General features: G+C 34.6%; 1 protein-coding gene across 4 annotated transcripts in view; it reads left to right on the forward strand.

Moving 5' to 3' along the window:
• RTN4 (reticulon 4) overlaps positions 1–17436 on the forward strand; it is a 67503-nt gene that overhangs the window by 12835 nt on the left and 37232 nt on the right. For 2 of the 4 annotated variants that reach the window (XM_082358011.1, XM_082358010.1), the window contains exons 2-3: positions 4686–4742; positions 5432–7828. The exons of 1 other annotated variant lie outside the window; for it this stretch is intronic. In XM_082358011.1, the coding sequence (XP_082214137.1) occupies positions 4686–4742; positions 5432–7828 (2454 nt within the window). The remainder of the gene's footprint in view (positions 1–4685; positions 4743–5431; positions 7829–17436) is intronic. One more of the 4 variants, XM_082358012.1, reaches the window with a different exon arrangement.

Raw genomic sequence — 17436 nt, forward strand, 5'->3', positions numbered from 1 at the left:
TGTGCTTCCCTCTTCTCAGGAATTACTCTTCTGCATGTGGTCCAGTGTCTCAGGACAGTTGCTTCATATATTTTGCCCAGCTTTATAGTTGTTTATGTTGGAAGGGTTAGTGTGATAAAATTACTTTCATGGCTAGAAGCAGAGTTTCTTCTCTATGATTTTAAAGTGCAGTTTATTTTTCCTGTTTTATAAATTAGATATGATTTTACTGACCACTTATACTTTTTTTTTACAGTTTATTTTATTTATTTATTTATGTTTGGCTGCGTTGGGTCTTTGTTGCTGAGCGTGGGCTTTCTCTAGCTGCGGCGAGCGGGTGCTACTCTTCGTTGCGGTGCGCGGGCTTCTCATTGAGGTGGCTTCTCTTGTTGCGGAGCACGGGCTCTAGGCACGTGGGCTTTAGTAGTTGTGGCTCGTGGGCTCTACAGCGCAGGCTCAGTAGTTGTGGCGCACGGGCTTAGTTGCTCCGTGGCATGTGGGATCTTCCCGGACCAGGGCTGGAACCCATGTCCCCTGCATTGGCAGGCGGATTCTTACCCACAGCGCCACCAGGGAAGCCCTGACCATTTATACTTTTGGTTGATAAACAGGTTTTGAAATGAACGTGTCAAGGAAAATACTCGGTATAAGAGTGTGTGGACATTGGTGAGATTGTGATAGCATATATATATTTTTCGAATTGACCAGTAATAAATTCAAAACTGATAATGCCATTTTTACTTTCTTGAAAAGTGATTTACTAAAAAAAAAAAAAAAAAAATTTCTTCAGTGAACTTTAATTTTGCAACTGATTCTTGTGTGGTGGAAGTAATTAGCGTTCAAAGTTTGTAGCCCTGAGGCAATTAATCGAAACTTATATTCTAGTTTTAGGCTTAGGTAAGGAAAAGAATCTAGCATTAGGGCCAACATGAGGAATAGATCATTTGGAAATCTTTCATACTGTCATTATAAGTAGTTCAGTGATTCTATTCATTTTGCTGAGGGTAATAAGGAAATAAAAATATATATATGATTATAGTTTAAATTATTTTCTAGCTTTGTCATTAAGCTATGTGACTTTGAATAAGTTGCTTTATTCTCTGAGCTTAGGTACCTGGAAATGTAGAAGATTAACAAAAATAATTTAAGAATGAGTATGTTTTACAAAGAGAGTTAGTGAGGCTGAATATGGTGAATTTGAGCATTAGTGGATGTCAGCATTCATATGCAGGAGGGGGAAGCATGGGTTTGGTTAGGAAGAAGTTTATTTTGTTAGCATAGATGACATGTAAGGAGATGTTGAGATAAGTTTAGACAGTTAAATTGGGGCCATATAGTGCAGGGCCTTAATATATCTGACTAAGAATTTTTGGTGTAATTCAGTATGTAACTGGGAGCTTTTAAATGTTTTCGAGCAAGAAAAATATATAGAATTGTCCTTTTTGATGGCTGTAGAGGAGAGACGTAATAGGAGAGTTCTGGCTTCCCTTTTGCCTATTTAGTGAAAACTTTTTTTTTTGTAATATGACATTATGTTTTTACTTAGTGTGGATATATATAATTAAGTCCTTAAGATTTATTGTTTCTTCTGGCTTTCTGTTCAAGTAGTACAAATGAGATTGATGACTAAGGTTTTAATTTCATTCAGTAGTTAGAATTTGGCATTATGAGTAGATCATAGAAAAAAGGGGAGTTGTTTACCTTTTTTGTAAGCCCAGTAATGTAAGTGTATGTGTAATGTATCTCAGTAATTCAGAACATTTTACTTTTTACTTAATATAGGATCCCTTATTATAAAATAGTTTATTTACTTGTGAAAGTGAGGGTCTTTTGCAGAAGAAGGAAGATGAAAATCAGTAATTCTTTTTCAGAACAGGAAATAAATAATTTTTAGGTGTTTTAGCCTTAGAATTTGGTAGCTTTTGTGATATATAAGTATTGTTGATCAAAATTTTCTTTTGACATCATTAGTTTTATTAGTCATTTTCAAATTCTAAATTTATATAATAAAGTCTAGAAAAGAAGTACTGCAGAGCGGTTAAAGAAAAGAGCATGGACTGGTAAACTATGGATTCAGTCTCAGATACATCACTTTTTTCAGTTTTGTGACTCTGGGGAAGTTACTTAGCCTTTTTATGCCTCTGTTTCCTCATCTGTGAAATCAAGATAACAGTAGTACTTATTTTACAGGGTGGTTTTGAGTATTAAAAGACCATGTGAAATAAATGTGCCTGGCCATCGTTAACATCTCTATAAATGTTGTTATATGGTGAAGTAAAAGCAAACAATCAGTTAAGTATTTTGGATAATTACAGGGTATTTGCTGGGTGACTGTTTATCTTGTTTCAGGAGCTCAAATTTATGGGGCTGATAAAGTAGGAATACGTAATTTATTATAGCACTTGTGCATAGGATACAGCTCATGAACTTGGGAGTTAGACCTATTCAAATCCTGGCTCTCTGGCCTCCTAGCTCTGTAACTTAGGGCAAATTGTTTCTTTTTTCCCCTTCCCTCCCTCACAACATTTTGAGGTAGTTACTCTTATTTTGCAAATGAGGAAATGAAGCACAGAAAGGCTAAGTAGTAACTTTCTCAGGGTTACACATTTATATTGTGTAATACGTGATGGATCTGGGGTTTGGACCCAGGCAGTTTGATCCCATGATTCATGATGGGCCTTAGTAGGAGTCCCTGAGCAACTCTCTTCTTCTTGAAGGCAAAATGGTAATGACCTCTTCTGGATTTTTTTCTAAGTGCTTTTAGAAATGGAATACTTGTTTTGTGGCTAATTTTGGATTGAGTCTCATTTTACAAAATGAGGATTTTTTTTTTTTTTTGGAAATTTGTGAATATTTCAACTACCAATTTGTAAACTTTCTCACTTGACCAAGTGCCAGGAATATAGTTTTTGCTATAAGAGAGATTCTGGTATTAGATAGGCATAAGGATATATTTTTTAAAAATACTTTAAAATTTTGGCACAGTTTTAGATATAGTTTGGTTTCCCTCTGATTTTAACATGTTTCTAGTTCACTTTCCAAGTAGACTGTCTCTGAATTAGTTGGCTTTTAACTATATTGTCTAGATGAAAAACACAACCATTTTGTTAAGGATTTGCTTCCTTTTATTTAGGTGGAGCAGCTGTGTAATTATTTGGTTCTGCTCTTTGACCCCCAGATCTCAGTTTGTACAACATTATAATTCATTATTTTAGCTGAAAGAATTTTCAAATTGTCATTTTACAAATGAGAACTGTGTAATTTAAGATTATATAACAAGTCATCTTTAAAAAGTGTGTACACATATGTGTACATTTTATAAAATCTCATAAGGCAGTGTGTCTTACTGGTTTGGATGAGTGGCCCATTCAACCTGTTGTTCTAGGTTATAGGAGACTCTTTTAAATGCATGTCATGGATTTCCCCTCTCCACCCCATCTAAGAATCCTTTAGATATGACATCATACTTAGTATGAATTTTAAATTTACGTGACATTATGAATTTAACTCTCCTATTCATCAAAAGGAATACCCTTGGAAGACAAGTTCCATGTTCATGATAGCCACATCTCTGATTTCTTTTTTTTTCTTCTATTAATCAGGCTTGTCTAGCTTGTTCTTCCAGATAGAAGTGTCCAAATTTATTAGGTCCTCTACACTAAAGGAATACCTCTTGTCGTCTCTCAGACTATTTCACATTGTCTTTTGCTAGAGCCCTTTCTCTAGCATAAACCCCAGAAGATCTTTAGCTCAAGATCTCCCAACTGCAGGTATGAAATGACATTGTACAAGGTTAATATACCAATATATAGTGTGTTAGTTGACTTGGGCTTCTATACCAAAATACCATAGACTAGGTGGCTTAAACAACAGAAATTCATTTCTTACAGTTCTGAAGGCTGGGAAGTCTTAATATCAAAATGTGGGCAAGTTAGGTTTCATTCTGAGGCCTCTTTTCTTGGCTTATAGGTTGCTGCCTTCTGTGTGCTCACATGATCTCTTCCTGTGACGATGGTCCCACCCTCATGACCTCATGTATTCCTAATTACTTCCGAAAGGCCCCATCTCCAAACAACACATTGAACCTTAGGGCTTGAACATAATGAATTTTAGGGGAAACACAAACATTCAATTTATAACATACAGCATATATTGGTTAAGAAAGTGAGCTCTGGAGTTGAATTGTCTGAGTCTCACTGCTTATCTATTGAGTGAGGTACTTGTCTATCACTTTTTTTAAAATCTGTTAAATGAGATATTAACAGCAACACTTGTAACAGTAGAGTCATAAGGAGTAAAATGAGTTCTTGCATCATGTAAATCACTTAGAATAACAAGTAGAGAATATGCATGATTTTCTGAAAGTGTTCTAAATTGAACATATACCAATAAAAAAAGATAAGAAGATTAGTATATTAAAGCCACTTTGGTTCATGAAGTTTCTTTAACATAAACATGTTATTGCCTCTTGAAAAATGATAGGTTCTATAGATATCATTTAATCAATTTTATAATATATATTATAATTTAATCTGGATTAATGATACTACTAATGGTACTACTTTTTCCTTTCCATCATGGCTTTTTCTCTGTAGATAAAGTTTTGTGTTAACTCATTACAAACTGAACCCCTTGCTTGTTCCTCTTTAGTCTCCTTCCAACTCTGTCTTTATTTCTGCTGAGGTTATATTCTATTTGTTTTTCAGATGAGACACTTTTTGCTCTTCCTGCTGCATCTGAGCCTGTGATACACTCCTCTGCAGGCAAGTTCTTTCTGCTAGCCTTTTATCCTCTGTGTATTCTAACTTTAATTCTTTAGTTATGTTCACTCTATGCTTAGTAGTTTGAATTTACCAAAAATAAGCATGGTTCCAAGAATGTTTGTCTACTGACCAAGTTGAAATTTGCATTTTATATGCTGTGTCCAAGAGAGAAATGGGCAGAAACCTAATTAATAATTGGAAATGTATAAGGAATTCTTGGCCCCTTGATTTATGTTTACATATTGACTAGTCATTTTTTCCAAATACAGTTTATTTGCTTATAGCTGACAGACTTTCATAGAAAAGAATGTCAGCCTATGACAGTTAATTATCCAGTGCCCTTCTTATGCTGTCACTCAAACTCTCTTCTCAAATAATCCTCATTTCTTCCTCTGAGACTAGTTAGAAGTAGCTTTTCTCAGTTAATTGTACGTGAGGTTTTTCTCAAAGACTTGATGTCTTTGCATAGTATCTAATAGCCTCTTTAGCCATGCACATGTTTTTTGACAATAGCTTTAATTTTTCAATTATGATTCAGTCTACTTGATTATTGTTTATTAACTAAATGTTATTAGCATTTTAGTTAACAGTAAGTCTTTACTAACAGTATTTTTGAATCTGTCATAAAACTTGCATTAAATCTGAGAACGCTGGCATTCTCTAACTTTCCTTTCTGTCCATGGTCACAGACAAAATTATGGATTGGAAGGAGCAGCCAGGTAACACTGTTTCTGCTGGTCAAGAGGATTTTCCATCTGTCCTGCTTGAAACTGCTGCTTCTCTTCCTTCTTTAGCTCCTCTCTCAGCTGCTTCTTTTAAAGAACATGAATACCTTGGTAATTTACCAGCAGTACTACCTACCGAAGGAACACTTCGAGAAATTTCAGATGAAGCTTCTAAAGAATTCTCAGAGAAGGCAAAAAAACCATTTGTAGACAGAGATTTACCAGAGTTTTCAGAATTGGAATACTCAGAAATGGGATCATCATTCAGTGGCTCTCCAAGAGCAGAATCTGCCATAACAGTAGCAAATCCTAGGGAAGAAATAATTGTGAAGAATAAAGATGAAGAAGAGGACTTAGTTAGTAATAACATCCTTCGTACTCAGCAAGAGTTACCTATAGTCCTTACCAAATCAGTTAAAGAAGAGGATAGAGTTATGTCTCCAGAAAAAACAAAAGACAGTGTTAATGAAAAGGGAATTGTAGCAGAAGCTCCTCTGAGGGAGGAATATGCAGACTTCAAACCATTTGAGCGAGTGTGGGAAGTAAAAGATACCTATAAGCAAGATAGTGATGTTTTGGCCGCAGGAGGTAATATAGAGAGCAAATTGGAAGGTAAAGTGGATAAGAAACGTTTTTCAGATAACCTTGAACAAACAAATCATGAAAAAGATAGTGAAAGCAGTAATGATGATACTTCATTTCCCAGTACACCAGAAGCTATAAAAGATGGTTCAGGAGCATATATCACATGTGCTCCCTTTAACCCTTCAGCAAACATTTTTCCCTTGTTGGAAGATCATACTTCAGAAAATAAGACAGATGAAAAAAAAATAGAAGAAAAAAAGGCCCAAATTGTAACAGAGAAGAATGCTAGTGCCAAAACATCAAATCTTTTCCTTGTGGCAACACAGGATTCTAAGACAGATTATGACACAACAGATCATTTATCAGAGGTGACTGAGGAAGTAGTGGCAAACATGCCTGAAGGTCTAACCCCAGATTTAGTACAGGAAGCATGTGAAAGTGAATTGAGTGAAGCTACAGGTACAAAAATTGCCTTCGAAACAAAAATGGACTTGGTTCAAACTTCAGAAGCTATGCAGGAGTCACTTTACCCTGTAGCACAGCTTTGCCCATCCTTTGAAGAATCTGAAGCTACTCCTTCACCAGTTTTGCCTGACATTGTCATGGAAGCACCATTAAATTCTATAGTTCCTAGTGCTGGTGCTTCTGCAGTGCAGGTCAGTTCATCACCATTAGAAGCTCCTCCTTCGGTTAATTATGAAAGCATAAAACTTGAGCCTGAAAATCCCCCACCATATGAAGAGGCCATGAATGTATCACTAAAAAAAGTATCAGGAATGAATGAAGAAATTAAAGAGCCTGAAAGTATTAGTGTAGCTGTTCAAGAAACAGAAGCTCCTTATATATCTATTGCATGTGATTTAATTAAAGAAACAAAGCTCACTACTGAACCAACTCCAGATTTCTCTAGTTATTCAGAAATAGCAAAAGTTGCACAGCTGGTGCCCACTCATTCTGAGCTAGTTGAAGATTCCTCACCTGATTCTGAACCAGTTGACTTGTTTAGTGATGATTCAATTCCTGAAGTTCCACAAAAACAAGATGAAGCAGTGATACTTGTAAAAGAAAATCTCATTGAAACTTCATCTGAATCAATGATAGAACATGAAAATAAGGAAAAACTCAGTGCTTCACCACCACCTGAGGGGGGAAAGCCGTATTTGGAATCTTTTCAGCCCAATTTAGATACCACAAAAGATACCTTATCATCTAATGAAGTTTCAACATTGATCCAAAAGGAGAAAATTCCTTTGCAGATGGAGGAGCTCAACACTGCAGTTTATTCAAATGATGGCTTATTTATTGTTAAGGAAGCAAAAATAAGAGAGAGTGAAACATTTTCAGATTCATCTCCAATTGAGATTATAGATGAGTTCCCTACATTTGTCAGTTCTAAAACAGATTATTCTCCTACATTAGCCAGGGAATACACTGACCTAGAAATATCCTACAAAAGTGAAGTTGCTAGTGTCCAGGATGGAGCTGGGTCGTTGCCTTGCTCAGAATTACCCCATGACGTTTCTGTCAAGAGTGTACAGCCTAAAGATGAAGAAGAAGTTCATGTCCCAGATGAGTTCTCCAAAGATAGGGCTGATATTTCAAAGGTGCCCTTACTGCCTCCAGATGTTTCTGCTTTGGATGCTCAAACAGGGATAGGCAGTATAGTTAAACCCAAAGTTCTTGTGAAAGAAGCTGAGAAAAAACTTCCTTCTGATACAGAAAAAGAGCACAGACCACCATCTGCTATATTTTCAGCAGAGCTGAGTAAAACTTCAGGTAATCAATCCAAACATTATTTTGTGCTTTCTTGCCACCTTTTGACCTATGGAACATTCTACTACATTTTGTGTAGTATGTTACATTTATAGTGTCTGATATATCACATTGATAAGAATTCTTTTTACTGTCTCAGTTTAAGACTTTAGTGCTTTTTCTAGCCCTCTTGCACTCATCACGCACCCTTGCTCTTAACTTTTCCACACAATTATTTGTTGGTCATTTTTATATTGCACCATGGAACTAGAAAAAACTTTTTTAAGAATTGGCTTCAATGTCTGTTCCCTTCTTTTCTTTTGCTTTAGTGTTTCCTGATAGCATGAAGAGCAAGAGGTATTCAAACAAAATATTTTCAGATGTGTTTACTTTTGTTTTCCCAGAAGTATCTTCATTTTAAAATTTTGACAAACATATCTGTTACCTGCTTTCTAATCTTTCAATATAATGGAATAATTTCCAGTAAAAGGTATAAAGTTAAGCATATTGAGTATTAGACGTTCTGTTGAAAAGTATAAATTGAGGTATGCTATTTTTAATTCTCCTGAAAAGTGCTAATTCTCATTTTTTTGACTCTACACTTCCCACATATCTGATTTGTGTAAAGTGATTTGTACATGTGTTTTTTATTTAGCATTCTAATTTAGATGATGACTGTGTATTTACTGAATATCCTTATGCATTGGAGATAGGTAGTACTGGTGGCAGAGACCAGTTTAGAGTTGCTGTAATTGAAGAAAGAGGAAATTATGAACGTAAGGCAATGGGATGAGCATGGAGACATAGTACTTAGTGTTTGATTGGAATTGGACATGAAGGTTAAGGGGAGGAGTTAAAGCTTACTCCAGGAAACCTGGGTTTCTTGTATGTGCAAATACATGGCAGTATGAGAAACTGAGTTAGGCAACATGAGAAAATAAAGTGGGAGAAAATAAAAAACTCAGTTTTGAATATGTTGTAATTAAGGTACCTATGAGACATCCAAGAATGATGGATATTAAACATGAAGCTCTTGAGAGAGACCTTGAATGTATGTGTGTATTTACCATGGGCTCAGAGATTGTAATTAAAGCCACAGACATCAACTAGGGGGAGCCGAGGGAAGAGGAAGATTTAAAGTTGGAGGAACTGATCAACATTATCAAATACTAGAGAGCTCAGTTAAGATAAGGATTGAGAATTTGTCAGAAGGGAGGGAAGGTGTTATAATGGTAATCCCTGTTCTCAAATGGTTAACGATTTTCTACATCCTTGATTATGATATATTTAGGTGTTTTTAAAAATTTTTCTGATTCTTATTACTGAATCAGATTCAGTAATTCTGATTCTTATTCTTATTTAAACATGAAAGTATTGATAAGTATTAAATAATAAATAAAACTTGCTCAGATAATTTATTATCTCCAGTTTGTTCTCCTTGTTTTCTTAAAATGACATTTGTAGGCAGAATTCAATTTTAATTTTGGGAAGAAAGGCTGATTTTGTAAGGGAGATGAGCAAGGTATTATTGATGCAGACATTGATGCCTTATTGATATTTTTGGATAAAATTTGTTATGGGAAAAAGGAATACTAGTCTTCTCCCTTGATAAGGATATTTTATCAAACTGTATTCTTTTTTTTTTTTTGGCCACGCCATGTGGCTTGTGGGAGCTTAGTTCCCCAACCAGGGATTGAACCCAGGTCACAGCAGTGAAAGCACCGAGGTCTAACTACTGGACCACCAGGGAATTCTGTCAAACTGTATTCTTAACAATGAAATGTAAATACTGATTTTTCTCAGTTCATAATTATGAACATTCATTCTGTTTTTTCTTTCATTGTACGTCATTATTTAGAGGCTCAACGTTTCATATGTTTTTATTTACTTTTAAAAAAATTTGTGGCTAAAGATTTATGCTTTTAGTACCCTGATGGTTTCCATTTTTGTTTAAAATATATTATGATTATCACTGGCACTTTAATTTTTCACTTTCCACTCATTTTGAATATAAATGTATAAGTTACAATATTCTAATAATTGCTTAAATTTATACTACTAAATATAGACCCAGTTAGTGAAACTTCTGAAAAGAATAGTTAATTGATAGGCAGCACTACCAGATGACAGTTGAAATGTTTTTCTCAGATGATGCATGGAAGTCCCAGTTTGGCATAGAATGACAGTTTAGGGATATAAGTGTATGATTGGAAGTGGAAGATCATCAACACATACTAAGGGCACAGAGAGGCTGTCTCTACCTTGGAATATTAGGAATGGCTTCACAAAGAGATGCTTCTATAAAAGCTACAGTTAGCAAATGTGAGTAAACACATAGACCTGTTCATTTATATAAATATAATAAAAGTTTTCCAGATCCTGTTTTGGTATTTTTGGGGCAGGTATATATGTGTGGGTATTATGGTCAGTATGTAGAAACTGAAGCTATTCAAGCTAGTCACTTGAAGCTAGGGACACAGATGGATTTGAGACTGGCCATGGGTGACTCAGTGAAAAGAAACATTCAGGTTTATTCAGAACTAAACTGAAAAACCAATCTATGCTAAAGGAGGGTTTATGATACATTGGATGCTAAATTTTCTCTGACTGGAATTAAGCAGAATTTTTTTAAAACTTATGGTCTCATTTAGAGAGTTTCTTTTAAGAAAAGGATGATTGCTTTTTAAAAATTAACTTTCATTTGGAAATAAGTTCAAACTTAAAAAAAATTGCAAAAATAAAAGTAGTACAAAGAATGTCTTATACTCTTCATCTAAATTTACCTACTAACATTTCTCCACTTATGTTATTATTTATGATCTCTCTTTTTATAGATAACTAGACAATGGATACATAGATACAGTATATCCTTTTTTTCCCTGAACCATTTGAGACTAAGTTATATACATTCGGTTTTACCCCTAAATACTTTAAAAAGGGATATTCTCTTACATAACCTCAGTACAGCTATAACTTTGTAAATTTTACATTCATACAATACTTTTTTCTAATCTACCATCCATATTCTAGTTGTGTTAGTTAACCTAATAATGTTCTTTGTAGTGTCCTCTACTACAAGGTCCAGTCTAGTGCCAGGTTTTGCATTTAGTTATGTTACCTTTGGCTCCTTTAATCTGGGACATTTCCAGTCTTTATCTCTTATGATTGTAACATTTTTAAAGGACACAGGCCGTTTCCCTTCTTCCTTTTTAATAGAAAGTTCCTTGTTTTGCATTTGTCTAATGTTTCTTAGTGATTAGATTGAGTTTGTAGATTCATGGCCAAAATGAAGGTAATGTAGTGCCCCTCTCATAGCAATCTGGAGGTACCTACTATCCATCAGTCCCTCATTGATGAGGTTTAATTTACACCATCTGGTCAAGGTGGTTCCTGATTTCCTTATTGTATAATTACTATCTTTCTTCCTTCCTGACAACTAATAAGCAGTCTGATGGGTGACACTTCAAGACCGTGTAAATATCCTGCCCTCCATCAAAATTCCCTCCCTAGATTTAGTATCTATTGATGATTCTTGATTGATTTATTCTTTACCATTAAGTTTGCAAAAGATGATTTTTCAGTTCTAATGCTTCCTCCACATTTATCCATCAACCCTGGCATTCTACTCTTAGCAGGAGCTCTCCTTTTCCATTAACTAACTAATTAATTATCAGTATGGATTCATGAATTTCTCTTTTCCCCCCAATGGTTTATAGTTCATTACTGTACTTAATTATTTTGGTTGTCAATTGCCACAGATTTGGAGGGCTCCCCTTCAAATTGGCTCAAGGACATGCAGCTGTCCTTTTTTTTTTTTTTTTGAGTGGAGAAGGAAGCACTTCTTACTTTCTAGCATAACGAAATGTTGTAGGCTCATCTTTTGCCCACTGTGTCCCAGCCCCGAAGTCAGCAGTTTCTCCAAGGATCCCTGATTCCTTTCAGTGATCAAGAGCTGGATGCTAATTGTACTTTGCTCCTGTGGGGTCTTTCCATTTTAGCCCTTTCAGTGGGCCGAGGTAGGAAGTACTTTATACATACATGCAAATAAACATACACATATTTATGAAATCATGTGTTTACGTAGATACCTCCAAATCCAAAACATTCCCAGAGGACTATTTCTTTCTTCCCTCATTTCACATTTGTATGTTCCTTCTATAGTGAGAACGTGGCTTCTAACACTACCAATACATTTATTAATTTGTTTAATCCTTGAGTACACCTAAAATAGTTTTAGAATGTTTTATAATATCATTATAATAAACATAAAGGGTTCAGGATTATTTTTCAAATCCACCTCCCTCAACCCTGCCCAGGTTACTCGGATTAGTTTTATTTTCCCTTTTCCTTCTACCTTCCCCCACCTTCAGTGTGGTTATAATACTCATTTGAAATAAAGTTAGATTTGTTTCAGTTTGCTTTCAGTTTTAGGTTTTCTTTCTCTCTATTTAGGACATTTTTAAATTAAGAATTTTGAAAGGCTGAGAAAAGAAGCTGAATTATTTGCATTTTACCTGGAAAGGGGAGACTACCATTTATGGGAAATCTTTTAAGCACCAAGCACTTTCACATAGTCATCTCATTTAGTCTTCACCATAATCTGAAAGAAGGAATCATTTCATGGATGACAAAACCTAAATCTAGGGATGTTAAGAAACTTTACCGAGGTTGCATAGCCAATTAGGTAGTAAGCACAATACTTCTGAGCTTCTATTGTGTTCCAGACACTGGGCTAACTTTTTTTAAAAATTTTTATTGGCGTCTAGTTGATTTACTATGTTGTGTTTCAGGTGTACAGCTAAGTGAATCAGTTACACATAAACATATATCCACTCTTTTTTAGATTCTTTTCCCATATGGGTCACTGCAGAGTATTGAGTAGAATTCCCTGTGCTATACAGTAGGTCCTTATTAGTTATCTATTTTACATATGGTAGTGTGTATATGTCAGTCCCAGTCTCTCAATTTATCCCTCCCCCCCCCACCCCTTACACTCTGGTAACCGTAAGTTTGTTTCCTACATCTGTGACTCTATTTCTGTTTTGTAAATAATTTGTACCATTTTTTTTGGTTAGGTCACATATAAGCGATATCATATGATATTTGTCTTTTTCTGTGTGACTTCACTCAGTATGATAATCTCTAGGTCCATCCATGTTTCTGCAAATGGCATTATTTTGTCCTTTTTTATGGCTGAGTAATATTCCATTGTATATGTGTACCACATCTTCTTTATCCACTCCTCTGTCGATGGACATTTAGGTTGCTTCCATGTATGGCTATTGTAAATGGTGCTGCAATGAACGTTGAGGTGCATGTGTCTTTTCGAATTACAGTTTTCTCCGGATATATGCCCAGGAGTGGGATTGCCGGATCATATGTTAGTTCTATATTTAGTTTTTTAAGGAACCTACATACTGTTCTCCATAATGGTTGTACCAGTTTACTTTCCCACCAACAGTTTTCTCCACACCCTCCCCAGCATTTATTGTTTGTAGTTTTTTTGATGATGGCATTCTGACTGGTGTGATGTGATAACCTCATTGTAGTTCTGATTTGCATTTCTTTAATAATTAGTATTGTTGATCATCTTTTCATGTGCTTTTTGCCATCTGTATGTCTTCTTTGGAGAAATGTCTATTTAGATCTTCCGCCCATTTTTTGATTGTGGTGTTTGTTTTTTTGATGTTGAGCTGCATAAGCTGTTTATATATTTTGGAGATTAATCCTTTGTTGGTTGGTTTGTTTGTAAATATTTTCTCTCATTCTGTGGGGTGTCTTTGTTTTATTTATGGTTTCCTTTGCTGTGCAAAAACTTTTAAGTTTCATTAGGTTTCATTTGTTTATTTTTGTTTTTATTTTCATTAGGAGGTGAATCAAAAAAGACCTTGCTGCGATTTATGTCAGAGAGTGTTCTGCCTATGTTTTCCTCTAAGAGTTTTATAGTTTCTGGCCTTGCATTTAGCTCTTTAATCCATCTTGAGTTTATTTTTGTGTATGGTGTTAGAGAGTGTTCTAATTTGATTCTTTTATATGTGGCTGTCCAGTTTTCCCAGCACCACTTATTGAAGAGACTGTCTTTTCTGTATATTCTTGCCTCCTTTGTCATAGATTAGTTGACTTTCTTATTTATGTTAGTTCTTACCCGATTCCACAAAGGAGATATTTTTTCCGACAAGTGAAGAACTGGGATGTGACCTAGGTTTTGTCCCCTTCACAGTTTTGGAGCAAGCAGTTATTGTCTAAATAGCAGACAACCAGGGTGCTGCTGCTTTTATTACATACCTATTGTGTTGGGGGCATTAACCAATGCAAGGCATTTTAAAAACGTCAGGAACATTGGTTACTGTGTACATTTTCTCATGTGGTCTTCTATAAGTAGGGATATTAGAATGAGGTAACATTCTGTTGCTTCCATGTGGAGACTGAATAACCCTATTGTGCTGGACAACTGCTGTCTTTTTTGTTGGTGGGTCATTGGTGAAGAAAGGTGCTAATGTCTCCCATCGAAACCACTGAGATCTTGACTTAATGATAGTGATTGCTTAATACATGTTGTTGGTTGCTTAGTTTGCCACTAGTGCACAGAACGTTTTAAGTTCATAATCATAGTATAGATTGTGTTTTGCTGACCTGTTGTAACTATTGGTGAGTGAAGTGTAAACCAACCAGAAGTTAATTATTCATTATACTTAAAGTATGTGCTTTCCAGGAATAACCAAATAGTATTGCCATAATAAAGAACTTGCTGAAAAATGGCCCATTTATCTAGGTAAAGAATTAAAAATTATCCTTTGCCAATTTATAGATACTTCTTAAATGTGTTCATGAATAAGAGCTTTCTTTTGATGATGTTTATAACTTAAAACATTTTTCTTATATTAATTTAAAAAATTGATTATATAGCTTTTGGGCTTTCTCAGTAAAGCATTATAGATATTAAGTATTTTGGTAAAATACATTTTTAGTGAGCATATATAGGATGCTTCTTGAATATTATTAGTTGGATTTTGATTAGGACAGTGAGCAGTTAATCTGATGAAAGTAGAAATTTAAGTACCCTGAAAAATGAAAATGTTTAATCTAACACATTGAGTAGAATTATCTTTAACTGGAAGGCTTTGAGTAAATATAAGTGTAGCTAAATTAGAAACTGACTTATTAATAAGGAAATGATTATATTTACGTAAATGTTTGACATTGTCAAATTAGTGTGGATTTATTTAGTGCTTACCGTGGGTCCAATACAGATTGAAAATAAATATGAAATATGAACCTTTATAAAAGGTAGATATTGCTACATATAATATGGTTGAAAGAACTTCATCTTGGGCATCTTACACACCTAAGATCTAATCCTGGCTTTATTACCGATTAGCTGTATGACCCTGGGCAGATGTTTTAATCTATTTGAGCTTCAGTTAAATTTAGTAGTCAGAATTTCTCTCAAGGACATGCTGTCAGTCAGGGTAGCAGTACATGAAGCAATCTGAAGTAATATATGCTAATTGTACAAATTTGTGAAGTAGAGAAAAGCATTTAGATGAAAAAAAAATTGTAATTGTATTGCCCAGACAAAATCATTGTGCTAATATGTTAGAATATATTCTTCTAGTCTATTTCTATGCATATGGATACTTTATGAATGCAGTGAAAAAAAGTGTTTTTCCAAACTGGGATCGTACTTTACATATTGTTTATTGCTTTACAAAATTCAGCAATATATTATATTGTACAGTGCCAAAATTTCCATGTCTTTATTTTTCTGCTGTGTGATTATTTAATGTTTAGTGTTCCTTGGTATTGGATATATTATAATTTAATCAGTTCTCTAGGATCCTTAGATTGTCTCCAGTTTTTTAAATTTATAAATAATGCAGTAATTAACCTTTTTATGTTTAAATATGTTGTACATACCTCCGAATTATTCTTTTCCATAAATTACTAGAAATAAAACCCTAGGAAATGGGTATGTGCATTTTTAAGCGTTTTGACAAAAATTGGCTGTCAGAAAACTTGTACTAATTTAAAAAATTTTTTTATTGGAATATAGTTGCTTTACAACGTTGTGTTAGTTTCTGCTGTACAGCAAAGTGAATCACCTATACATATACATATATCCCCTCTTTTTTGGATTTCCTTCCCATTTAGGTCACCACAGACCACTGAGTAGAGTTCCCTGTGCTATACAGTAGGTTCTCATTAGTTATCTGTTTTTTACATAGTAGTGTATATATGTCAATCCCGATCTCCCAATTCATCCCACCCACCCCTTTCCCCCTTAGTATCCGTACGTTTGTTCTCTATGTCTATGTCTGTATTTCTGCTTTGCAAATAAGTTCATCTGTATCATTTTTCTAGATTCCACATATAAGCTAATGTTTGTTTTTCTCTTTCTGACTTCACTTTATATGACAGTCTCTGGGTCCATCCATGTCTGTACAAATGGCACAATTTTGTTCCTTTTTATGGCTGAGTAATATTCCATTGTATATATGTACCACATCTTCTTTATCCATTCCTCTGTTGATGGGCATTTAGGTTGCTTCCATGTCCTGGCTATTGTAAATAGTGTTGCAATAAACATTTGGGTGCATGTATCTTTTCGAACTACAGTTTTCTCCGGTTATATGCCCAGGAGTGGGATTGCTGGATCATAGGCAGTTCTATATTTAGTTTTTTAAGGAACCTCCATATTGTTCTCCATGGTGGCCGTATCAATTTACATTCCCCCCAACAGTGTAGGAGGGTGCCCTTTTCTCCACACCCTCTCCAGCATTTATTGTTTATAGACTTTTTGATGATGGCTATTCTGACTGGTGTGAGGTAATGCCTCATTGTAGTTTTGATTTGCATTTCTCTAATGATTAATGATGTTGAGCATCTTTTCATGTGCTTTTTGGCCATCTGTATATCTTCTTTGGAGAAATATATATTTAGATCTTCTGCCCACTTTTTGATTGGTTTTTTTTTTTTTTTGATATTGAGCTGCATGATCTCTTTGCATATTTTGCAGATGAATCCCTTGTCAAAACTTGTACTAATTTTTACCCTTCTAATGGAGTAAGACAACCCATTTCTCTATTGATCACCAACAATTAGTATTATTTATTAATATTATTTTTTTAATCAGAAAATTTTGATAGCTAAGGACTTACACATTATACAAAATTCAAAAAGTACTATTACAGTAAGTCTTCTTCCTGTCTTTACTAAGCTGCCTAGTGCTCCTTCCTAGAGTCATTTACTAGGACTTAACTTCTTATGTATCCTTCCACACGTTGTATACTTGGCTTTTTTTTTTTTTTTTTAAACCTTTACCAGTTGGATTAGGTTAAAGTAGTTATCTTACTGTTTCGATCTTTATTAGTGAAAGTGAGCATGTTCCACATATTTATTGGCTATCTGTATTTCTTTTGTGAATTGCCTGTTCATACCCTTTGCCCATTTTAAAATTTAGAATCACCTCTTTCTGATTTTATGAGAGTTCTTTATATAGAGTGGATGCAAATTCTTGTCATGTTGCAGTTTTCCCTTAGTTTTCTAAATAATTTTTATTTTACTTTACATTTTGGTGGATATTTTCAGTTTTCACGTGGGAAAATTTATAACTTTTTATTTACTAATTTATA

This window comes from Balaenoptera borealis (genome assembly GCF_965194805.1).
Source record: "Balaenoptera borealis genome assembly, chromosome: 15".
NCBI lineage: Eukaryota > Metazoa > Chordata > Mammalia > Artiodactyla > Balaenopteridae > Balaenoptera > Balaenoptera borealis.